At 41.8% G+C, this 25,386-nt stretch overlaps 1 protein-coding gene and 1 long non-coding RNA gene across 4 annotated transcripts in view; one reads left to right on the top strand and one right to left on the bottom strand.

Annotated features, from left to right (window-relative positions):
* Positions 1–25,386, top strand: part of Ly75 (lymphocyte antigen 75) — a 134,054-nt gene that overhangs the window by 24,347 nt on the left and 84,321 nt on the right. For all 3 annotated transcript variants that reach the window (XM_040744842.1, NM_001281884.1, XM_040744841.1), the window contains exons 6-15: positions 989–1,129; positions 3,727–3,918; positions 4,697–4,854; positions 6,483–6,593; positions 7,096–7,184; positions 7,308–7,477; positions 9,614–9,813; positions 11,947–12,089; positions 20,966–21,047; positions 23,459–23,527. In XM_040744842.1, coding sequence (XP_040600776.1) covers positions 989–1,129; positions 3,727–3,918; positions 4,697–4,854; positions 6,483–6,593; positions 7,096–7,184; positions 7,308–7,477; positions 9,614–9,813; positions 11,947–12,089; positions 20,966–21,047; positions 23,459–23,527 — 1,355 coding nt within the window. The remainder of the gene's footprint in view (positions 1–988; positions 1,130–3,726; positions 3,919–4,696; positions 4,855–6,482; positions 6,594–7,095; positions 7,185–7,307; positions 7,478–9,613; positions 9,814–11,946; positions 12,090–20,965; positions 21,048–23,458; positions 23,528–25,386) is intronic.
* The window catches only part of LOC121140359, a 62,506-nt gene continuing 57,381 nt past the window's right edge, over positions 20,262–25,386 (bottom strand). The window contains exons 3-5 of the long non-coding RNA XR_005877149.1: positions 22,659–22,781; positions 20,756–20,852; positions 20,262–20,566 (exon numbers count right to left, since the gene is read on the bottom strand). This is a non-coding gene — a long non-coding RNA (uncharacterized LOC121140359). The remainder of the gene's footprint in view (positions 20,567–20,755; positions 20,853–22,658; positions 22,782–25,386) is intronic.

The raw sequence follows: 25,386 nt of genomic DNA, 5'->3' as shown, positions 1-25,386 counted from the left end.
AACCATCTTCAGAGCGAGTTCCAAGACAGCCTCCAAAACAATACAGAGAAACCCTGTCTCGAAAACACAAAAAAGAAAACTGAAATCTAACAAAGGTTAAATCTAAATAACATTAATTAAAAAGTTTTCTACCTATGTAGAGGAGAAATGGATTCAGTACTGTCAAATGACCATGAGGTTTTTGAAAGTTTCTACACCCCTATAAGCCTCTCTGCTGATGCAGCAATCAAAATCAGACCAAATCAAACCAAATTAGAAAAAGGCCACATTTAATGGATACAAGGCTCTCTATGGCCTTCCAGCCCCCCATAGAGGAGACGGGAAAGACAGACCGGAAAAATTCCCGAGTCTGTGTTCTGGAGGACAGTTTAAATACCCTGTGGGAGCAGTCTTGAACATCTCTGGGGTAGGGGTCATCATTTGTCAGACTTTCTGAGATGCAGCAGGGTTTGGAGAGAGAGAGGGAAGCAGGCTTGGGTGGAACTTCCACCGTAACATCCCAGACTCTGGGTATATGGATGCTCTGGGTATATGGGGTAAAGCTTCCACGCTAACAGTTTTCATTAACTAAATCTTATTAGTAAACAAAGTAATACTCCATTATGTCAAATAGACTATGCTGTGCTGTACCACTGAGCTACAGTCCCAGTCCTTAAGGTAATGTTTAGGGCCTTAAAAGGCAGAATCACATGTTAGTATTTCATCTGGTTGTACATATTTACTGTAGAGTAAATTTAATATAGACTGAGGTTCTGGCCACAGGGTGTTTGTCATGAGAGTAGCTCTCTAGGGCAGACTGGTTTGTTTTCTCTGCTGTGAGTCAGCTATCACAGATCAGAATGTTTCTCCTCCATCTTGCGGCTTATAACTTTTCAATTTAGCTGAAAGTTTGAACCATACTGTGAGTTTCCATATAGACATAAAATTATGAATTTGCATTATCTTAAGCACCGCTCTGAGCCTAACCTTGAAAATCTTTCCCTGTCAGGCACACCCAGTGCACCTATGATAGGCGGATCGAGCTGTGCCCGGATGGACACAGAGACGGGGCTGTGGCGAAGTGTGTCCTGTGAGGCTCAGCAGCCCTACGTCTGCAAGAAGCCATTGAACAACACCGTGGAGCTCCCAGGTGTCTGACTCACTTCCTCATATGTGCAAATCAGTCTCAGGGCCAGAGCTTGGTGAAGTCAAGTAAATGCATGCCAGCTACCCTTTTCACCTTCCCTTCACTTGATACGCCAATGTTCTCTCCATTCCCAGAACCCATGCTAAAATGCCATGGTTCTTCATGTTTGAGACCCCGGGGCAGTGCTGGAGGATCCCTAGGCTTGACTGCCTGCCAGTCTAGCTTCATTGATGAGCTTCAGGTTATCTCAAAGGAGGTAGATGGCTTTCCTGAGGATGACACCTGAGGTTGTCCTTCCAGTACACACACACACACACACACACACACACACACACACACACACACACAAGTAAGCAAATTCAAACTGTGTGTGTTGCATGCACGTGAGTGTTCAGGTACATGTGCCCTTGTATACAGCAGAGGCCAAAGGCTCTCACAGTCCAGCTGGCCAGCCAGCTCCTGGTCTCCACCTGTATCAGTCTCCATGCCCAGGTTTTTATAAGGGTGCTCAGATCCTCAGGTTCCCATGCTTACAGAGAAAGAGCTCTTAAACACTGAGAGACCACTCTTACTCAGCCATTTCTCCAGTGCTCTCAATTTCTTATCCAAAAGGAGCATAGAGCAATTTTTTAAAGATTTATTTATTTATTAATACAACATTCTGCTTCCATGTATGTCTGCACGCCAGAAGAGGGCACCAGATCTCATTACAGATGGTTGTGAGCCACCATGTGGTTGCTGGGAATTGAACTCAGGACCTCTGGAAGAGCAGTCAGTACTCTTAACCTCTGAGCCATCTCTTCAGCCCGCAATTTTTTTTTCAAAAGGTTATACAGAATAAGAAACATAGGGAAATAAGGTAATAGGTAGAAATGAACATTTATCTTCCAGGTTACCAAGTATATCCCACACAACAGAAAGCGTAATAGAGATGCTGGCACAAGGGAGAACGTTTAAGAACCAAGAAAGGGCTAAGTAAATACCCTGAAGTAGCCATTATTAAGTAAATCATGGTATTTCCATAAGACAGAATAATATGTATCTATTATAACTGTGCCAGCAGGAAAATACAAAGAACAAAACAAAATGATATGCCTACCTATCATTTTAATTTTGTGAAGCTATGTATTCGTGGAGCCAAAAGCTAGGATATGGGAATGATTGTTTGAGTCCATTTGCATGCAATTTTTCTCTCTGTTCCTTTACCATAATTGAAATATCTCATAGTAATAATGAATGCCATTTAGAGCCTAAGTTAATTGAGTTATCATCTTACAAGTATGAGAGTAATTGAACCTAAATTTCATGTTTGTTAAAAAAAAAACAAATACTCCACAACTTTTTGTACTTATTTTTGCTTGTTTTTACATCCTGACTGCAGGCCCCCTCTATTCCTCCCAGCTCCCCCCATCCACCCTTCCTCTCTTCTCTTCAGAAAAGGGCAGACCTCCCATGAACATCAACCAGCCATGGCATATCAAGTTGCAGAAAGACTAGGCACCTCCCCTTGTAATAAGACTGGCAAGGTAACCCAGTAGGAGGAAAGGGTCCCAAAAGCAGACAACAGAGTCAGAGACAGCCCCTGCTTCCACTGTTAAGAGTCTCACAAGTAGACCAAGCTACGCAACTGTAACATACGTGTGGAGGGCCTAGGTCTGTTACACTCAAGCTCCCCGGTTGTTGGTTCAGTCTCTGTGAGGCCCTATGAGCACAGGGTAGTTGATTCTGTGGGTTTTCTTGTGGTGTCCTTGACCCCTCTGGCTCCTGCAATCCTTCTTCCTTTGTTCTGTGGGTTTCCCTGAGCTCTGCCTAATGTCTGGCTGTGGGTCTCTGCATCTGTTTCCATCAGTTGTTGGAATACTCCACATTTCTAAGATGACTGAGTTTGCTTTTTAAAAAAGAAAGTTCCAGAGGGGATCTGGATACATTGAATAATGAAATACTTTCTAGTTTTGCTAACCAGAGTATTGGAGTATTAGCTGTTTGCCTCTGAAAGATTAGGCTTCCCTTGTGGATATCGACAAGGCCCAGCTGAGACTCACTGCTCTTTCAGAGCCTATGGAGGTGTCTAAAGAGGCCGTTTGTCCCTCCCTTCTCTCCTTGCTACCATCTCTGGAGTGCACACAGAGATCTTACATCTCTGCCTGCTCTGTGTTCAACAGTTCCTGTTACTATGCATCCAGCTGTTAATCTGGTCACACACGAAAAGGAGATTTGACCCCTCCCAATCTCAGAGCCATGGGTGGGGGTGACCTTCCAAATCTCAGACCTGGAAAATGTTGGCAGCATCTGGCTTACCCCACACCTGTCTTCCACCTCTGAAGACTAAAGCCATTCCCTTCCCTGCCCCTTAAACAGTCTCGTCCAGTCACAAAGCATATGCGTTTCAGTAAGCACATTTCATACCTGAATCTCTGCAGGAATTTTCATGATGTCAGATACACAGTAAGCTCAGCATAAAATTCATGTCACCCTGATAGCTGACGTCATGTCTCCCAGTTTTCCAGAAGCCTTGTGAGTCAAGAAAGAAATTTTTGCACTGTTGTTGATTCAAAATACATCAGTCTTTACTGGCATATAAATCTCTGCTTTCCCCCCAGATGTTTGGACATACTCAGATACCCATTGTGATGTGGGCTGGCTGCCACAGAATGGATTTTGCTATCTGCTGGCAAATGAAAGTGGTCCCTGGGATGCTGCGCATTTGAAATGCAAAGCCTTCGGAGGTGACCTCATCAGCATTCATTCCTTAGCAGATGTTGAGGTGGTTGTCACAAAACTCCATAGTGGGGGTGAGTATTTTGTTTTATTTTAAACTTCTCATTTTAGGGGTTTAAAACATTTCAGACCTCCCTGTTTTCAGACTCCTGGTGGGGAATGAGAGTCTTTTAGCCTGTCCCTTGATCAGCACATCTGGAGATGGGGGTGTGGGAGGTGTTCAGCAGAAACAGACTTGTCCTGGGCCTGCCTTGTCCAATGCTGTAGCTACCACGTGGCTTTTGAACTCTTGAAAGGTAGTTAGGAAGAATGAGGAGCTGAAGTTTAATTTAGTTTAACTTGAGTTTAATTTTCATTTCTTTGCATTACAGTTTAAATAGCTCCTGCTGCCCAGCGGCCTCTATTTAATCAGAAGCTGTCCCCTTCCCACAATTATGCTAAACCTTATTTAAGTTCTTCTAGGAATTGGTTGGATGATCCTTTCACTTTTGTAATTATCTGAAACACGGCTGATAAACAAAGACATCCTAGACTGCTTGTATTCTGCCCTCTTCCTAGATTCAGGCTGCTGGAGGTGCCTGCTCTGTGTCAGCATGGTGCTAATTGTGTTCCACGTGAATACAGTAGTCATTTCAGAGCAGCCGCAGACATTAACTATTTCTAATTAGAAGATCTCTGGTTGTATTTGTAGAGTTTCACTAATAATCATAAAGCAGAGTTTATACAGTGATATTACAGGCCTTCAAGACTCCCCCATGAACACCACGCAGCTCTTAAAACCACATTGTCAGAACATACATGTTATAGCATACAACGGAGCAAAACTCAGCAAACAAAGCATTTTTCTTTTAGATGTCAAAGAAGAAATATGGACAGGCCTCAGGAACGTAAACAGCCCCACTTTGTTCCAGTGGTCAGATGGTACGGAAGTTACTCTAACATACTGGAATGAGAATGAGCCCAGCGTTCCCTACAATAAGACTCCCAACTGTGTTTCCTACTTAGGAAAGGTAGGACACCTCCCGAGGCTTATTTATAGTCCTTTTGTTAGAGCTAATAATAATAACATTGTGCTAGGAATTTGAGCTGGGAAGGAAAAGGTGAAATCCTGTCGATTGTCATTCTGATAGCTACTGAGTGGAGGGTAAATAAAGGCAATTGCTGAGTAAGCAGTCTGCTCTCCCTCTGGGCACTCACTTCCGGGCTAGAGAAGACACGCAGGCGCTTTAGAGCTCTTGTGTCAGACTGTCCCCAGGGTCCTAGTCTCCCTTAGCTTTTCTGCTCATTATGCTTGATACCTGGCAACTAACCACAGTTAGTCTAGAAGGTTCCATCTTTCAGTGCTCTGATTAAGTGTTGAATTAATCATAATTTGTGGCTAATTGGAAAACGCGTTTCAGCATTTCAACTTTAAATGGTTTGCAACATTTTAATTTTTAAGTTATATAAGATATTATATTTGTCCAGAAAACTATTGTTAGGGAAGCGCGTGGGGGACCTTGGTAGATTGCATGTCAGGCGAGGTTGTCCGAAACAGAAGGACAAACATGCCAGATAGACAAGAGCTTAAGTGAGTAGTTTTATTAGAAGGGGGGGAGGGTAGGTAAAGAGACACAGACAGAGATAGGACAGAAGAGAAGAGGGAGACAGGAAAAGTCCTGTCTGCTCCAGGGGAACAGAGGGAAAGAGCATAAGTGGGCGAGTGTCTCTCTTTTGAAGGGGTCCTTTGCACCTGGGCTGACCAGGGTACTGCCTGAGTACATTCTGTCAGGTGTCAGGGGCAGGCCAGCATAATGCCTGAGTCCTTACAACTATCTTTTTCCGAGATGGATGGCCTGCTAAACACTTGTTGAACACACTTTGGTTTGGAGCCTAAAATAGGCTGTGTGTGGCACAAAAGGGCTTGCACCTCTTTTATTTTTGTTTGGACCGCCTTCCTATGGGCAGCTCTCTCCTGGTACTGAGGGTGACCGTCACCCAGACGTCTAGAGAGACTTTAAATGGAAGCAACAAATTCTGGGCGTATTTAGAACTGTTTCAGTTGTGAAGGTGTGTTTTAGAAGGTGTCACGCTAGGTGGCCTACTCTGAAAGCTAAGATGTCTCAGAACGTTGTCAAAAGTGGAAGCGAGGAGTGAACAGAAGGCATAGATGGCTCCACAGCCTCATCAAGGTCAAGCCACTAACATTTCATTTCGGGAAGCAATGCAACCTAGTCAACTCAGCAAAATTAATTTTATGTAGCGTGTTTGGAAGCGACAATTTAGGCGTCTAGACTGGAGTTGAATTAAAAGAAACTTTGACCCTAGACTTCTTGAGTAGTAGCTCGCAAACCCACCATCATCCTATGCATATCACAGAATTTAGTCTGTGAACGAACTGCAGCCGAGTCACAGGGAAGTCACTAGAACCCTGGCAGCTGCGGGAGGTGCTATTCTCTATTCAACTTCTTGACTAAATATGCTTTGGTGAGGTTTCATTGTCAAGCTTCTGAGAACAGGAGTGTGTGTATTCTGTGACCTGGGGAGCACAGACTGAGCCCCTGCCTTTCCTGGCCTTCCACAGTTAGTATGATTTAATACTAAGTAATATTTGGCAAATATTTCCTTTGGCAAGAATTTATTTTTTCTTTTTTAAAAGTTAGGCCAGTGGAAAGTCCAGTCCTGTGAAAAGAAACTCAGATATGTATGCAAGAAAAAGGGAGAGATAACTAATGATACAAGATCTGACAAGCTGTGTCCTCCCGATGAGGTGAGTAAATCGCAAACTGTGAATTTCCCTAAGGGGAATTACCTCTCTGTAGTCAAAGATGATATTTGAAGTTTAAACCATTCAAACCTGGAAAGTAAAAGTACTGATTTCTGTTCATTTATTTGAGAAAAAGTGAGAAGGAAGAGAATTCTAACACATTGGTGTTCTTACAGAAAGACAAATCCATGAATTTCTACAATTATGCAAATATGGCTGCTATCCTCATTATTGGTAGTTTTCCTCCAATGACAGTACTCTTACTGAAAAATAATTCAACTAACAGCTGCAGTAAGTGAGTCAGTACAAAAGACAAAGAAGATTATGCCACACCTCAGTCATGAAGAGGTGATCTGCGAAGCTGAGTTCCACCCTTATCAAATGAATAATCACGTCCTCCCCCTCCTCAGGTTGTATGATTCTGTCAGAGGAACAGAACCCCGCTTGCCTGAGGGGGACATCATTGAGTATCAAACACTGTGATGATATTCCTCCTCTGATTTAGGGCTGGAAGAGACATGGAGAAACCTGTTACAAAATTTATGAGAACGAGGTCCCTTTCGGAACGAACTGCAATCTAACCATCACTAGCAGGTATGACCATCAGTACACAGCAAACTTTCAGCTGAGTTTGCCTAAACAATTTCCTGGGGGTGGGAGGGGCTTTTTGTTTCAAATACTGTGAGACGTTTGCTAGATTGGGTCATCTTTCGGTAGGTTTGAACAGGAATTCTTGAATGACATGATGAAGAAGTATGACAAGTCCTTCCAAAAGTACTTCTGGACCGGCCTGAGAGATGCCGATGCCCGAGGAGAGTACAGCTGGGCCGCCACTGGTGGGCTAAAGCAGGCTATGACCTTTTCCAACTGGAATTTTCTCCAGCCAGGTGAGTGTTTTACTTAGGGTTGATAACAATGCTTCCGGACAGAGCTAATGAGGACGGAGTTGCTGTAACACTAGCCACAGTTGCTCTTTGCCCAGTCTGCAAAGCTTGCTTGTGTCTGTCTATTCAGGTTGCCCAGGAGACACAGGTAGCCAAAAGGCACTAGGGACAGAGACAAGCAGCCACTGAAAGAGTGACTCACAGGAGGGCATTACTGGACATTGTGCCAAGTCTACCTGTGATTCTCACTTTATGATTTTTTTTTCAAAAATTCCTTGTTCTAAGGTGAGAGGTGGTGTGGGGAGCTTGGAGAAGAAGAAGCTGTGTGTGTGCTTGGGATCCAATAACTGTCCTAAATGCTAACTCATTAAAGATTGTTCCACACATGCCAACTGATGAAGTGGGGGGGGGGGGCAGAACATTCATAGAGAAGGATAAAAGAGAGAGAAAGAAAAGGTACAGGCTCAGCTGGCCTTGGTGCGCACACCTTTGATCCCAGCACTCAGAACGAAGAGGCAGGTAGATCCTTGAATTTGAGGCCAACCTGGTCAGCATAATGAGTGCCAGGTATCCAGAGCTACATGGAGAAGAACAAGAGGGCACAGGCTCAGTACACACACACACCTGAGAAATCCATGGTAAAACAAAAGTGACAACAGCAGTGAGTTCTGCATGAAGTCCTATCAACGGGGCACCACAGTACAACACTTACCTCCTGGCAAGGTTTGAGAGAGGAGGCCACCATCCCTGCTGCCTTAGCTTTAAGAGATTTGAAGGGGGTGTCATGGAGAATGCCAACAAAAGAATGCTAACTACAGTGTGAGGAAACTCTGGTTTTGTATTAAGATACTGCTTAATTTCTAAGAAACAAAGTGGTGGACCAGGAAGTAGTGAAACATGATGTCCCTCCCGTCACCTGTATTTAGGTATAAGGGAGTTGGTGATCTTCAGAACTGGAGTCTATGGAGATAGAAACAGTGCCTCTGTCCACTCCATTAAGTCCAGTGCTTTCCAAAGCCAATGTCTGACCACCCAGAGCAGCCCCACGTGTGTGAGGGCTGGTTTTTCGTTTTGCTTTTGGGTTTTTTGTTTGCCTTTTTTCTTATGTGTTGGGGGTGGGGTTTGAGGTTTTGTTTTTCCCTCTTTTTAAAGGTAAGTCTCAAATAAAATCTAGGTGTTTCCTGTGAACTATTTTACACTTTTCTCTCTCTGTCACCTAACTTCATCCTGTAGGACTAAAGGTTTTTTGTATTAGTATCAGTGAGAAGAAATTAGGAATGCAGTATAAAGTAGCATTTATTTCAGAAGTTAGTTCATTTTTCTCTAAACATCCTCATGCCTAGATCATGATTTGCCATGGAAACCAGGATTTGGTGTAGAAGAGCCTGGGAAGTCCCGACTGATTTTAGAGCTGAGATAATAGAGGCCTCAGAGATTTATTTAACAAAATATATTATTATAGTTTGTTATTGAATTAGTAAAATCCAGACCATCCAACTTCCAAGCCAGTCCTGTTTAGATCTGGCTTTGAGTAAGCTAGAGGTCCTAAGTTACTCTAAATTTCTCTCTTTAAATGTTTGATATTTTCTTGAATGATCTTATATAAAGTGATCCTTATCATAGAAACTAGACTGTGTGGTCTTATACTAGGACACAGTATTTTAAATAGAGAACCTCCACAAAATTTGTGACTCATGATCATCACTTCCAGTGTGAGTAGCATTAATAATAACAACATTATCTTTCTGCTTAGAGAAGGTAGAATATGTATGCTAATTCTCATTAAATATCACTTAAATTAGCAATATTCTAATAGGAAGATATAGACTTCTTGATGGCATATGTCTGTAATCTAAGCACTTAGTCCTGAGGCAGGAAGACCACAGGATTGAAGCCAGCCTGGACTGTATAGCAAGAACTTGTCTTTTGTTTTGTTTTTGGTTTGGTTTTTCAAGACAGGATTTCTCTGGCTAGCACTGGCTGTCCTAGGCCTGTCTGTAGGCCAGGCTGGCCTCAAACTCACAATCTGCCTGCCTCTGCCTCCTGAGTGCTGGGATTGGATTAAAGGCGTACACCACCATCAACTGGCTAAACATTGGAAGTTAGAATTTTTAACTAACTTTCGCACTTCAACCCTAGCATCCCCAGGTGGGTGCGTGGCTATGTCTACTGGAAAGACCCTTGGCAGGTGGGAAGTGAAAAGCTGCAGAAGTTTCAGAGCACTTTCAATATGCAAGAAGATGAGTGGACCCCAGGAGCCCGAGGAAGCAACCCCAAAGCCGGATGAGCCATGTCCCGAAGGCTGGCACACTTTCCCCTCCAACCTTTCTTGTTATAAGGTAAAGTAGCATTCTCATTCTGTCCTTCTCCTGTTCTGGTTCATGTTATTGTACAAATTATGTTCTTCCCTGTGAGCACACAGAGCCTAACATAAGTGTTTGGGAGCATGAGGTTCTTAGCAAAGCACAGGGCTCTGGTATCAGACAGCTCAACCTACATTCTACCCATGTCTTACCCTCAAAAGTAAGACCAAAGCCAGAGTGACCTTTCTCCCATGGTTCTTTCCTTCTGAGAAGCTTGGTGACCTGTGACATGATGCAATCATGTATAGGATTCTCAAAGACCCCTAATTCTTCTTACTGAATTAAGATTCCTTCTTGTATGTTAAAAACATAGCTGGTCAATGGTGGCTCATGTCGTTAATCCCACCACTTGGGAGACAGGGAGGGGAGTGTGGGGGTGGGCAGGCAGATCTCAATGAGTTCAAGACCAGCCTGGTCTACAAAGTGAGTTCCAGGACAGCTGGAACTGTTACACAGAGAAACCCTGTCTTGAAAAACCAATAGTAATAATAAAAAAATAATAATTTGGGGTCTGTGTCTTATTTAGGGTTTTCATAGCTGTGAAGAGACACCACGACCACAGAAACTATTATAAAGGAAACATTTAATTGGGGTGGCTTACTTACAGTTTCAGAATTCAGTCCGTTATCATCATGACAGGAAGTATGGCGGCATGCAGGCAAAGGTGGTGTTGGAGTATGAAGGCGGGGTTTAAATGAGTCTAGCAGACCCAAGATAAATAATAAGTAGGTATTGATTAGGGAGTAAATAACCGCCATGGTCTTCCTGCTCCAGAAGATGCAGTCTCTGCCCTTCCAATGCTCTCAGCCATCCAAGAGAGCAGAAGCCAGCCTCTCCTCTACCTTATAATGGGTCATGTTTGCACCCAAAACCATGCCCAAGGGGTGTGGCCACCACTACAAGTTCACTGGTAAGGCAAGATACCACTACAGGAATAACATCATGCAGGCAACAGTAAGTTTACTGAGACACTGGGAGGTATCCTGAGCATAGGAAATCTCAAAGCCTGCCTTCACAGTGACACACTTTCTTCCAACAAGGCCATACCCACTTCAACAAAGCCACACCTCCTTATAGTGCTACTCCCTATGAGATTATGGGGGCCAATTACATTCAAACTACCACAGTCTGTAACATTCATCTAGTTCTATAAAACTGTTCAGTACCACTCCCAAACTCCATGGCGATTACATTTGGTTTCACATTCATAGATCTCTGGTTCAGTTAGGGCTTGACTGATTGGCTGTGACTTCTTCCAGCTGCTGGGTGGTAGACTCTGACCTGGTGTTTGTTACCCTTCACTCTGGGGCTCAGGTTGTTTTGCTCATAGTAAATTGCTATTGCCCAAGAAGGCAAGCGCAACCAAGTTGATGCATTTCAGGCCTCTGCTCACTTCACTGCCACTAACTACAGGGCCAAGCCCCTTGTAACAGTGAAGAGAGGCATGTTCCTCCCACCTGGAGGCTTGAGTGTGTGTGACTACATTACAGAGAACTGAAGAATCGGGCCGGCAATCAGATAACTGGTTTTATCTTCTCTCCCTGCTTCCCTGCTTCTTTCTCTTCTTTGAAATAGCTAGGGCCCTTTTGGCATAGAGTTAATCATCACAAATCAAAGAAACAGTCATAAGTGCCAGGTTTTGATTTGGCACGGCCTGCCGATGTTCACACACCCATATAGGTAGTTCTTTGATTGTTCTTAAACAGAAAAAAGCCCTGCTCTGCAGACTCCTATGTCTGATGCTCAGAATCACACCATTGGTGCATTTCTTTGCACATTGCAACTTCCAGAGTTCAACCTTGTTTTTCCCTGTTCAACCTTGACCCTTGGTGCACTTTCTCATCAAGGCCCTAGGAATGTACTTGTTGGAGCAGTTGTCCAGCCTGGCTGGGGAAGGCCACTCACTTGGTGACGATGGCCATCACTGTGTGGGTCTTTAGTTCATTCGGGGCAGGACTTGCCTTGTCTGCTGTATGTGCATTTAGTTATGCTTGTATTACACCTGAAAGAATTCACACCAGGGATTCCAAACCTTTGACTGCAATTGAAGGAAGCTGTGAATGGTTCATGATTATGTTCCAGAAGAATAATATTCTGCTTCTCATTAAGGTGTTCCACATAGAAAGAACTGTAAGAAGGAGGACCTGGGAAGAGGCTGAAAGATTCTGCCAAGCGCTTGGAGCACACCTCCCCAGCTTCAGCCACATGAATGAAGTAAAGGAGTTCCTGCATTTGTTACAGGACCAGTTCAGGTAATGTTTCCACAATGAGTGCTGTCGCCCTAAGTCTGGTGTCTTCTAGGTGTCCAGGTTAGCATCGGAAAAGCCCCCATACACACTCACGCACCCTTATTGCAAAATACCATGAGAAATTCAACTCCACCCTTTGTGTAGCACATACCTATAGAAAAGTGTGGCAAATGGCTGGGCGGTGGTGGCACACGCCTTTAATCCCAGCACTGGGGAGGCAGAGGCAGGCGGGTCTCTGTGAGTTCGAGGCCGGGGTGGACCGACAGCCTCCAAAACAATACAGAGAAACCCTGTCTCGTAAAACCAAAAAAAAAAAAAAAAAAAAAGAAAAAAAAAAAAAGAAAAGTGTGGCAAAAAATACAGGGCAAAGATAAGGAGAGTCATGGACGGAGCCAGAGGGGGAGTGTTTCTGGTGTGATCAGGGCACATGTCATGAAGGAGGCTGAGTTTTAGGAGGTAGACTGTTTCAAGAAGTGAGACAGGAATAGAGGACAGAGAGCACAAAATATCAGCAGAGGAATGAGAACAGAAAAGACAACCGAGGAGGAGAGAGCCATGCAACAGAAAGTGAGGTTGTATGAAAATGGAATATCCTTGCTAATCAGGGAAGAAGTTTGACCTTAGGAAAAAAATCAAAGTCTCCAAATAATTTCAATGGTGGAAAGGTTAATTGTTGTAAACCACCTATGTTCCTGTAAACACACATGTGTACAATTGCACACACAGGGGCAGGGTGTGGATCGATGGCAGCATGCTTGCCTAGAGTCTGTGAGGCTCCAAGTTCTATCCCCAGGAATGCAAAACTAAATCAACAGGAATATGAAGAGCAGGTTTGTAGATACTCTCAGGGAACTAGTTAGAAATTTGCTGCTACGACTGCCCCTGTAGAAAGCCATCTGAAATAAGGACAGTAAGAAAGGAAACTGGGAAGTTACCAAAGTGGTTGTAGTGTTAGTGTGGAAGGCTCTTCTGATGTCCCTCAAGACAATATAGAAAATCACAGGTCAGCTGAAGCTTTCCATATAACCATAGGGATTAGGGGCTTTGACGTCACAAACTTACTTCTCCTTCACTTTTCTGAAGACTACGGGTGTTTAATCAAGGTGTACTATGATAAATGACTTTTCAAAAAGAAACACATAAATATATCTTTATGGCTATTTTCTCTATGATTCTGAAGCCAACAAAAATCCCTTTCCCCAAAATAAAAGTTTATTAGAAGAATGAGGACAATCTAACTAGCCTTGTTCCTTTGGACACTATTAAATATAAAGATCTATGTGAAGACTGGCCTCTAAGGCACAGATAGGAGGTGCTTGCAATGTGTTTAGATGCCACTTAACTTCATTTTTGAAGAGATTGAACTGAACAATGTATATCCCATCCTTTGAAAAAACATGTCACAGACATACCCTAGCTCAGATGTGAATTTAAAAATGAAGAACACATAGAATAAGTAGTTAATTATAAAAGGATTCAAAGCAAGAATATAGTATAATCCCAAGTCTTGATAGTTTGTGTGTGTCATTACAAGAACAGAATAGAATGATCCTAAATCTTAAAAGAGAAAAACACACTAACAGAGAACTTTAGGGGCTGTAGAGATGGCTCAGCAGGGAAAGCACTTGCCACGCATGCCTGATGGTTTGAGTTCCAGCCAGAAGGCATTTAAAAAGCCAGACGCCGTGACACACATCACAGCTCTCCTGTGGTAAGATGGGAGGTAGAAACTGGAGAAATGCTGGGAGCTTGTGCGAGTCCAGAATGTGCAGTGTACCAGAAACAAGGAAGACCCTGACCCGGCAGGGTCAAAGGAGAGGACTGAGTCTTGAGAGTTGTTCTCTGACTTACACACAGGCACTACCCATCACAGGGATGTGCCCCCCCCCAGGTTTTTTCTTTTTAATCTTAAAAGAAATACTTTAATAAATAATCAGGTTTTAAACACTCTTCTGAGTAAAATCTTGAATGTGGAAACATAATATAGTTGTGAAAGCATGAAGGTACAATAAATTACTTTATCTGGCAATCCTATTTTAGAAACACAGATCTATAAATATTAAAAGTTTAACATCCAGTAGAGTTTAAAAGTCTATGCCCATAAATCAGAAGCAGAAGGGAAAAGAGCAGTGCAGTGTCCATGTAGAGAATTAGAAAGAAATGAAATAACGAAAGATTAATCTGGCATAAAATACGTTGGCTATGGCCCAATTTGTGCATTATCAATTTTGATTAAGTCCAAGTCTACAAATTTGTCCAGTAATGAAATCCAATTCTATTTTGCTAAAACATACATGAAACAAATCTGGCCATTAGTTCCTGTCCAGCCTCGAGATTATGATGTTTCCATCATGGATGGAAAGAAACACATATGCTTTCAAATGGTGCATTTCAGTAACAGACCTCTTAAAAGCTAGGAGATGTGGTGATTTTTGTGTACAAAGTACTGAATAGTGATTCACTGACACAGGTGTCACTCTGTTTGCCATGTCCCTGGCTTATTATGCTTTGGTCCTTTTTGCTTGCCTGTGCTATCTCTGTGGTCATCCCATTTTAACTCAAATAGAGAAAAATTAATGACCACAAGCTAGAGATTGTGATGAGATTCTCATAATAGGCACTAAAACTGCATCTAGAAAAATTCCTAATTGATTTCTGGTTTACCATATAAATACATCATATATTTGATGTGTTTAATTAATATATAATTATTTATTACATTGGAAGTATAATGCTCAAGTCAGTATCTGTCGTAATTAACAAGGGAACATTTTTTCAGTGCTCTCTCATAATAAAAGAAACAGGAAAGGATGTCTATTACTTCCACACATATATTAATATATATCAGGGTAGAAAATGTTATGTGTAAACATACTGTCTTAAGTGGAGAAAAGGAAGATCATAAAAAATTTTAAAATATACTATACACATTGAAAACTCGACTGTAAAATACACAGAAATAATCAATGAGTATTACATCTAGCAAGCAAGATTTTGAGTGATTTTTAAAATATCCTATTAGAAATTTTTTGCCATATTTTACAGGTTTGCTTTATCATAGTGAATCATAAACACTATGTATTTTCTTCTTAAAGTAGGCATGGTGGTGCCCTCTGGCAATCCATCCTATCATTAGGGATATAGAGACAAAAGGATCAGGAGTTCAAGGTCATCTTTGGCTACTCTGGGAGTTTGAAGATCGAACCCTGTTTCTCATGCATTAGCAAGCATTCTACCATTGAGCTATGCCCCAGCCCTCCTCACTTTTCTTTTGAGACAAGAGTCTCATGTAGCCCAGGCTAGCCTCATTGATTATCTAAAACAATACTAAAACTATACTTGATGTAAAATATAGTACCTGTCTTTTATAAGTATCTCTGTGTTGGACATCTATTGTAGGATTTCAGGTGTTCTAGACTTCATCATCTCGTGTCAGGCCTAAACTAATTTGAATGTACTTGTTCTTAGATTCTTCCTCATGGGCTTGAGAGTAGATCATAGTGATTACAAAATTCAGACCCAATCTTTCTGTGCTTACAGTCATTTGTTACACAGACATGTGTTGAAGCAGCCACGGCATATTCCACACAGTCTACTTCATAAGCTTGAAATAACTTGTCCCAGAAATCTGCCATTGAGGATTTTGAGGCATGTTGCAGGCTCACATGAGGCAGATATGACAAGGACAGAATTTTGTTCTCATGATAATTCCTATCAGGCTGTCATTATCAGCTGACCTAGCACCTGGACCTGATAGGTGCCATATCTAAGATAGTGGCCTTTTAATGAAAGGTAAGATTCCTGAGTATTTTAACCAGTCCTTGTATTTGTTTCACCCACCAAAGCTCTTTTCTGAGATCATGCTGATTAGCAAACTTCTAAATTTTGCTGATAAACTGTTTATGACTTTGAGCAGAGACCAAAGCCTCTGGTATACCACAGACTCAAAGAGATCCTTGCCATAGCTGCCTTTGGGGCATGGCCCTTGAAATACACTGCCAATCTTAGCTGAAGTTTAGATTTTTGAACAAGCCAATCTAATAAGATTACAAGCTTCAAACACGTGTGTGTGTGTGTGTATGTGTGTGTGTGTGTGTGTGTGTGTGTATGTGTGTGTGGCATCCTTAGAAAATATTTATATTTATGGAACAAACTCGCAATCCTATACAAGCAGTTATTATCTCTGATTGGAACAAGAAGCCACGGGTAAGTACTGAGCAATATATCTGCAGATATTTGAGGGCATTAATTAATAGAAAAACGTCACAGCCTATAGGGTAGAAGTGGTCATTAAGAACATCTGTGAACAGAGTGGATTACATGAGGAGACAAACCTGTGTGAAAAGTAGCTACTTTACGTTCACCTTAAAAACTGATACGAGTTCATATATAAAACTTGGAACGTATATAAAAAGTAAAGAAAAGATGAAAACTGTTGCAAATATTACTTATAGGCAACATTTTGTGGAGATATTTTCAATTTTCTTCCATTCCTCTACACATTTTCATTAAAATTATCTGAAGAGTATAGTATTCACATTTTTTGTTTACAAAAGTAATTCATATTGAAGTTAGAAAAGTTGAAAATGTAAAAAAAAAAAAAAAAAACCAAACTCCGTAACGCCTTCATCTGTAGGAACTGTATTTTATTTGTACATGCATGCCAGCAGGCCAGCAAAAGGCTGTACAGACTGTGCTATCTGATTAGTCTGCATTATAAAGCAATTGTTTGCCTGGACTGTACTCAGAAAAAGAAGATACTTTAAAACCAAGATTGCCACAATGATTTAAAGGAAAGGAAGGAAGCAGAGTCATTTATACTGGAAAGTGATTATGAGGTTTACCCTTAAATGTGTTGCTTTTATTCCTGGAATTGACCTTCTCAGCAAGAAGCCTACTGACCACCACAAATTCGTATCGCTTGCCACGGGAATTAAGACTGATGGCTGCTCTATTTCTCACAGTCTAGGTTCCATTCTGTTTGTATTTCAGTAAGAAAGGACTCATGATACACCAACTCATTGAGGCTCTTAGATCATTGCAAGTCTTAATGTATCCCAACGGGAAGCCATTGTGGAGCAAAAACAGTCCGTGGATTAGAGAAGAAAGCCTTGTTTGCAGCCATCGCTGCTGTGTACACGCCCTCCCGTGAAGAGGCATGAATGGCTTTAGATATAAACCTAGGGTTTGCAGACTAAGAGCCCTCATTAAGTAGTATTTATTTGGGGTTGTGGCTGAGCTACTGCTTTCCTTCGAAACCAAGTGCTGCAGGAAATTGGACTGACAATCAGAATTTTAACACACTTACACCTGCTAACCTTTTGTGTGGTGTCCACTAATAGCCTTAACACCATCCCCTTGGTGAGTGGAGTAGAAATGGTTTAGAAAGGAAATGGGAAGGTGCCGTTTTGATCTGACTCCCCAGTATGATCAGGAACATTTTTCCCCCTCCAGCCTTCTTGAATTCTGCACTAGAGGTGTGCAGTGAATGGTGTGGTTCCTGGCTTATTCCCTCCTTTATCTGGCGTCCGTCAAGGAAGGTCACATTCAGAACAGGTTGTAACTCAGAGATTATTTTTTCCTCTACTCCCTGCTCCCCCCCGCCACCATCAGTACCTACTACTCTCTGTATTTATGACATTCTGGGGAATTCCTGAGAAGATGCTGAATCCTAAATTCAGGGTTGAAACAGAGTTCATTCTCTGAGAGGAGCAACCCTTTCTATAAGAAACTGCCCTCTGAGCTTCAGCATAGCGCTCAGGAATGAACTTTAAAGTAGAGAAGTTTGTCAGCAGAACAGGGAGCCGCTGGCTAAGAGGAGACAAGGGGGGGGGCAGCTAGAAAGGGTGGGGCAGACCTCTGCAAAGGCTGGGCATATTGGGTAGCTGCTTGAGTCTAGGCCATAGGTGATCTTTGGTCTTTCTTCCCAAATGGATAACAAACAGTTACTAAATAAGATAAATATTCTAAAGCTTATGTTAGGGAATTTCCTACACCCAAGTATGTAATAAGCAAAAACTTGTAAGAAAAAGTTACATCACCACATGAGTTTGATGAAGGAAACTTAACCCACATGGTCTTAGCAACCTAGCTTAAGGATGACCTGTGTATAGAAACTGTCTAGACCTCTGGGTTTAGGGAAGTGTGATCCAGCAGGAAGCCTGTGAGAGAGCTAGCTGTCAGCCAAATAAGTAGCTGAAAATTGCAAATCCCTTATAGCTACTGAATTTAAACTGGAATTAATTATCTCTACTGGGTTTATCTAGTCCTCAAGTCGGTGATTACTCTCTACAAATATAACGTAATATTGGAAACATAAGAGGAGAATTCTCATATTCTCTAGGCTAAACAAGTTGAACAGATCAGAAAATACTGACTGATATTAAACCGTTGGAGAATGTTGATAAAAGGGAAGCATGTGTTTTGTTTTGCTTTGTTTTGTGGTGGGGTCTGGCTGTGTAGCTCAGCTAAACTGGAACAGGCTAAATAACACCAGTATCCTTCTGCTCCTCCATCTAAGTGCTAGGGTTATAGATGTGTGTTGTCATGGCCAGCTGCAATTATTTTCTTAAAAAGTAGGAGGGTGTTAGAAAGTTAGCTTTGTACTGTAGGTCACTAAAACATTGTATAATAATATCCAGGCTTGCCAGGTGGGAGAGGTGCATGCCTTTACTCCTTATGGAGGCAGAGGCAGGTGGATCTCTGTGAGTTCAAGACCAGCCTGGTTTACAGAGTGAGTTCTAGGACAATCCGGACTATTATACAGAGAAACCCTGTCTTGAAAAACAAACAAAAAGATGTACAGGCTTATATTTTTCTGTAACTTTTTAGCTGTACATTCTATATATTCTGTATATTCTACAAAGCTGAACAGTACAGATTATTTTTGCATTTAGGTCCTATCTCTTCTGAAATATATAGATATAGATATATATTATATTTACATTTATATATTATCTATGCATGTACATGTATACTGTACTTATACCACTGATACCATGTCTCAGCACAAAGTTAAACTATAGGAAGATAATTTGGCTACTTATTAAGCCTGAAAAGTCTAGTAAATTTTAAGGAATGTTTTCAGTTGGAATTGGAGTCAGAAGAAGATTTGCAGTTGGAGTACTTGTCATATATGTAGCCCTGCTAGTGTGGAAGTTAGTTTGAGGGAAAGATATCTTATATATATTTGGGTCCTGCCTTCCTGTTTGTATATATTCACCCAAGAAGCACCTAGCTACGTTCCACTGGAACATGATAAGTACTTGGATTTTTGACTCCAGAGAAATATTAGCCATCTTTTGAACCTTAGAAACTGATTGTACACTGCAGTCCACTGTGATCTCTCTACATGCTGGAGTTTATTTTTTAATTTTTAATTCATTTATTTTTATTTTATGTGTATTGGTGTTTTACCCACATGTATGGCTGTGGGAGGATGTCAGATCCCCTGGAACAGGAGTTACAGACAGTTGTGAGCTGCCATGTGTGTGCTGGGAATTGAATCTGGGTCCTTTGGAAAAGCAGTCAGTGCTCTTAACCACTGAGCCATTTCTCCAAGCCTGAACTGGAGTTTTATAATGCTTAAATGTTATGCACCTCATTTGGTAGCTCCCATGGGTTCCTATGTATCATATTACCTTAGCTTTGTTAAATTCTGCTTGACGGGAGACATTAGGTCTCACGCTTCTCTGTGGTGTCATTATACCCAGCTCAGTGCTTTTACATAGAAATATAAAGGTGATAGTGTTAAATATGATTATGTAAGTGATTATTTCATTAACTTGTCCTGGCATTTTCTTTGCTACCAAGATAAACCTAAAAAAAATTTTTACTACTTGTCTACTTTAAAAATAATGGACAGTAGGAATTAAAGTATTTACATTTCTTCTCTAATAAAACTTAAATCAAATAGCTTATTTTACATTATGAAGAAAAGAAAATTGACAATGCTGTAAAGATTTTCGTGTGTGTGTGTGTGTGTGTGTGTGTGTGTGTGTGTGTGTGTGTGTGTGTGTGTGTGTGTGTGTGTTGGAACCTAGGGCCTCATATATGCTAAGCAAGAGCTACATCCTTAACCTCTGGACAGGCACTGTTTTTAAACTGTCATTGTTGGGGCTGGGAATGTGGGTCACCTTTTAAAGTACTTACACAAAGCCCTGAGTTCCAATGTCAGAACCTTAGAAAACATGGTGTTTAATGCCTGGGATCCCAACACGTAGGAGGTGGAGACCAGAGGAGGAGAATTCAAGGTCACCCTTGACTGCATATAGGGAGTTCAAGGCCATCTTGACCCAATCTCAAAAGAAGACCAAGTAGCTGGAGAGGTAGCTCATGGTTTAGAGTACTTGTTGCTCTTACAAGAGGACTTGGCTTTGGTTTCCAGCATCCACATGATGGTTCACAACATTCATAATTCCAGTTCCAGGGCATCGAATGCCTTCTCCCAGGCAAAGCATTCATGGACATAAAATAAATGTCTAGAAAAAGAAGACAAAGACAGACTGCCATTATTCTCATTGACTCTATCTGAAAAATATTGCTTAGCATAAAACATTGCAATAAAAACTTATAATAAACACATTTGCTGTTTAAAAACCCAAAGCAGAGTAGATTTTGCCTTTCATACATATAAAATTACTTAAAATTTAGTTTTAAATAGGTGGTACCTTTTCCATGGTTGCTCTGGGCTGAAGGCTTGATTACTTGATTACTTGAGGTCATCTTTTCTATTGGTGCCAAATATGTTGGTCCAAATAGATGTTTCTGTAGGTGCAAATACATGTTTCAGTCACGTTAAACATGTGAATGCTGAATATAGCTAACAAGTGTTGTCATAAACTTCTAATATTGCCTCCATGGTTTTTTTTTTTACATAGTGTGCAGCGTTGGTTGTGGATAGGTCTGAATAAAAGAAGCCCTGATTTACAAGGGTCCTGGCAATGGAGTGATCGTACACCAGTAAGTTACAATTTTGATGTTGGGGAAAAAACATGGAATTAATGTTTGTTTCAAAATTAAGTAAGTTGGTAAATAGCCAAAGCTATCTGCAAGAGAAAGACAACTCTAGAGATATAATTCTACCAAACTCTGTCATTCGATCTTAGAAGGCTGCAGGGACCAAAATATCCTGCTATTATCAGTTTCAAAGAGAGAAAACACAGAAATAAATAATGAATTGATAGCTAACCAATTACTGACAAATTGCCAGGACACACAAGAAGGAAATTTCCTTTGATGATCTATGCCAAGAAAACTGTCTATACACACACACACACACACACACACACACATCCATGTGTAAAAATGAATTCAAAATGCATTGAAGACTTAAATGTAAGACCCCAAACTACGCAGCCTTTAGGAAAAGGGTAGCAGGGGATCTCCATGACATAGTCTGGATAATGCTTTCTTGAATAAGAACTCAAAAGTACGGATGACAAAGCAAAAATAGACAGATGGAATTACTGCTGAGAGTTACTGCACAGCCCAGGGTACCTGAGACCCTGTCTCAAAAAGCGAAAAAAAAAAAAACACTTTGGTTTCATGGTTCTTGGATTTTTATATAAACACATAAAATCATGTATTTATAAAGAAATGTAAAGGCACGTGATGAGTTCTGAAAACAGAAGTGCAACTGTCTGGAAAGACCATGAGAAGGGTGGCGAGGAGAAAGGGGAGGCTAGGGACTGTGGGGTGTCGTATGTTTGGTAGACATTCTGTATGAAAATGAGCGCCAGGTACAATGAACACATACAAGGAGGAAAATGGGGAAGAGAGGGCTGGGAATGGAGTGGCGGTTCCCAGGGACGGGGGCAGAATTTCAGGTAGAAAAGCAGTAAGTTCAAGAGATCTGTTGTGCAATCTGGGACCGTGGTTAGCAGGACACTGTTCTCACTGCATCTGTGGTGACTGTGAAAGGAAATGCATATGCTAACTAACTCGACTCCCTTGTTCTTAGAGTGTACACTTTAAAACATCATAAAGACGTAAGCGCTTTTACCTCAATCAGAAGACAGAAACATAGTCTACATCGTTAGAGTTATTTACACGCACATGTTTTGAAATAGAAACAGATTTACTTATGATGTGGGAAGAAGACAAGTATTCATCTCGCTCTTATTTATTTACTTTGACTTATTTTGTGTGTGTGCCGGGGCTGGGGGGGGGCAGTGGAGGCTGGTGGACAACTTTCAGGACTCAGTTCTTTCCTTCCACCATGTGGGTTCTGGGAATTGAACTCAGGCCGTCAGCCTTGGCAGCAAGCCCCTTCAACCACTGAGCCTTCCCATTGACTGCATTTATTTTGACTTTTTAAAAGCTTGTATATTTCTCAATATAGATTTAAAAAATTGGAGGTATGCAGGAGGTATCATGGTAATATTTGGAGAGTACAAATCATTTTCCCAAGGCTTTCTTTTGTACTTGCTTTGTGTTTATTTCTATTATCTATTAATAATGGGAAAGCATTTTTATCATCCAAAAACCTTACTTATATAAGGAAGGAAGTATCTGTATTAAGCAAAATAGGTGTACCTAAAAATGTCCTTAAATTATACTTTCGGTGTTTACCTTCTCTGAAGAGAGGCATGTGACACTCCTGAGTGTCCATTTCCCCGGTATCCATCATTTTCAGGATATTAATTGTGTCAGTTCATTCTGTGTTCAGGCTTATGTTGTCAAGTTACAGGATATCTGAAATGAAGTGATCAAGTACACAGCTGATCAAATATACAAATACTGAATATAACTGATCAAAATACTAAAAATCCACTGGCTGTGGTGGTACACACCTTTAGTCCCAGCACTCAGGAGGCAGAGGTAGGCAGGGCTCTGTGAGTTCGAGGTCAGCCTGGTCTATAGAGTGAGTTCCAGGACAGCCAGGACTGCACAACTGCACAGAGAAACCCTGTCTCAAAAAAAAAAAAAAAAAAAAAAGAAAGAAAAAGAAAACAAACCTAAAAAAGTCCTTTTCAGCTGTGGCTGACCACACCTCCAAGACTCTGGAAACCTAAGACATGGCGGCATTTGCTGAGTCCTCTCATGATTTGGCATCAGCTCTTCCACAACATGAAATATGGAAATGTTTTCTTTCAGTGGCAAATGAGCGTGCTTGAATTTTGCGGGGGGGGGAGGTCTCGAGGCAGGGTTTCTCTGTGGCTTTGGAGGCTGTGCTGGAACTCGCTCTTGTAGACCAGGCTGGTTTCGAACACACAGAGATCCGCCTGCCTCTGCCTCTGCCGAGTGCTGGGATTACAGGCATGCACCACCACCGCCCTGCACGTGCTTGAATTATTAAAGCTGCCTAAAATATATGTAAGTAGCAAATGTTATCTCTGGCTTCCATCTTCAAGGCAGGCTTATCTTTCCAGGTGTCCACTGTTATCATGCATCGGGAGTTCCAACAGGATTATGACGTCAGAGACTGTGCTGCCATCAAGGTCAGTACCATACTGGGAAATCGGCCTTAAAAATAAAATCCAAGGTCCGAGGTTGGAGTTCGGCCCTGGGCTCGACCCTTAACTCCACACACAAATCTGGCATCGCATGTAGTCAAGCAAAATATCCATGAACACCTTTTGTTCATGGTGTAGCAAGAAACATGCCTAGACAGTCTAACTTACACTTAAAGAAAATAAAATTCAGATTCAAGAAACACAGCCTTGTCATCATTATGTAGTATGATGCTTGAAAAGAGTGGGCGGAAGGTAGCTAAAGAAAAGCCAAAAAAGGAAGCGATCTCTAAGACCTGTGCAGAAAGAGTTGCGACTTCACCCTGGTCTCTAAGGGTGGATAGAGTTTGTACAGGTGCAATAGGACAAGGCTTTCTTATGGGCAATAGTGCAGGAAATACAAGTATGATGATGAGCAGTGAGGAGAACAGGATATATCCAGAAGTTTTGTTTGGTTCTGCATTCGAAGCAATACTTGGGGGTGGGAAGATGGCTCACTAGTCAGTTTAGAGCACTGGCTGCTCTTCCAGGGAACCCAGGCTTCCACTCCACGTGATGGCTCACAACCATCCTGACTCCAGTTCCAGGAGATCCTCCTGTGCCCTCTTGTGACCTCCACAGGCAGCAAGCACTCAGGTAGTACACAAGCACAGGCAAGCAGAACACTCATGCACATATAATTAACTCTTTTCCTTTTAAAAACTGATGCTGGGAAATTAAGTTGCTGTCAAGTTAAGCTTGTACTCTTGAGGTTTTGTTTGTTTTGTTTTTGATAGGCAGCAGTGTGTTTTTAAAACTGAGACAGGGCAACATGAACCAGGATTGTGAATGTAAGCCAAGAAAGTGAGGAAAATTTACCTTGAGTATATTTCAAGATACATCACTTAGGATTGGAAAATATCTCGAAGACATTAGGATGTACAGAATCCATTTGCTTATCCACTTTATGTGATGTGTCTGGGAGGTACATTAAGGCTCTAGAAGCGAGAGCATTACAATAGACAATTAATAAGCCATGGTACTATTGGTAAGGGCTCCAATAAGCAGAAGAGAAGGTCTATACAATGAGGTGGTTATTAGGAGAAAGAAAATGACAGTGGTGCTATGATGGCGGTATCAGAGTTGCAGGAACATGTCCGTGTCCAGGATATTTCACCACTGTACTATTCTGCCATGTCCTAGCACATCTCCAGGGCCGGACCTGACCCGGGTGGTATAGGAATGAAGAAAAGACAGATACACAGACACGGAAAAGGCCGCAGCAGGAGAACTGGGGTCTGTGCTGGAGAAACCACAACACCCCAGAAGTCCACCATGTTTACTATATAGAGCTCACCTTCAAGGTGGCATTGTTACATACAGCTGATCAAAGAGGCAGGCTGAACTAATCTCAGTAGGCGAGTAGTCCTCGGGCTGGGAATTTCCAGGGGAGAAAGCTAGGTGGACATTTCTGCACTATCAGCATCTACATCCTATCCCCTGGGGAAGGCTTTGGGGTCCTTGACATGCTGCTCCATGTCAGCAGCGTGTATTTCCCCTGGACCTCACTCACTCAGCCCCTTCTCTGCCCCCTGCACTGTGTGACAAGCCTTTCCTAGAAACAGGCAGAAGTAATGACTTGCACGGGATATGATATGTTAAATACAGCATAGTTCAGATACAACATAGGTATAAGCCATACCCTACAGTAAGTTGAAATCTAGGGAATAGAAGTGAAGGGGGAGGGGGAATTGAATGTTTACAAAAGCAAAAGGCTCAGAAGTCGTTTTGAGGAAACCACAGAAAGTAAAAGAAAGCAATGGGTGAGGAGACTGTGTAGTAATAACCCAAGAGGGTCAGGAATGGAA

Source organism: Mesocricetus auratus, unplaced genomic scaffold (genome assembly GCF_017639785.1).
Source record: "Mesocricetus auratus isolate SY011 unplaced genomic scaffold, BCM_Maur_2.0 Super-Scaffold_100004, whole genome shotgun sequence".
NCBI classification, from domain to species: domain Eukaryota; kingdom Metazoa; phylum Chordata; class Mammalia; order Rodentia; family Cricetidae; genus Mesocricetus; species Mesocricetus auratus.
Note: the sequence above shows the minus strand (reverse complement) of the source record. Positions and strands in the feature narration are given on the sequence as shown.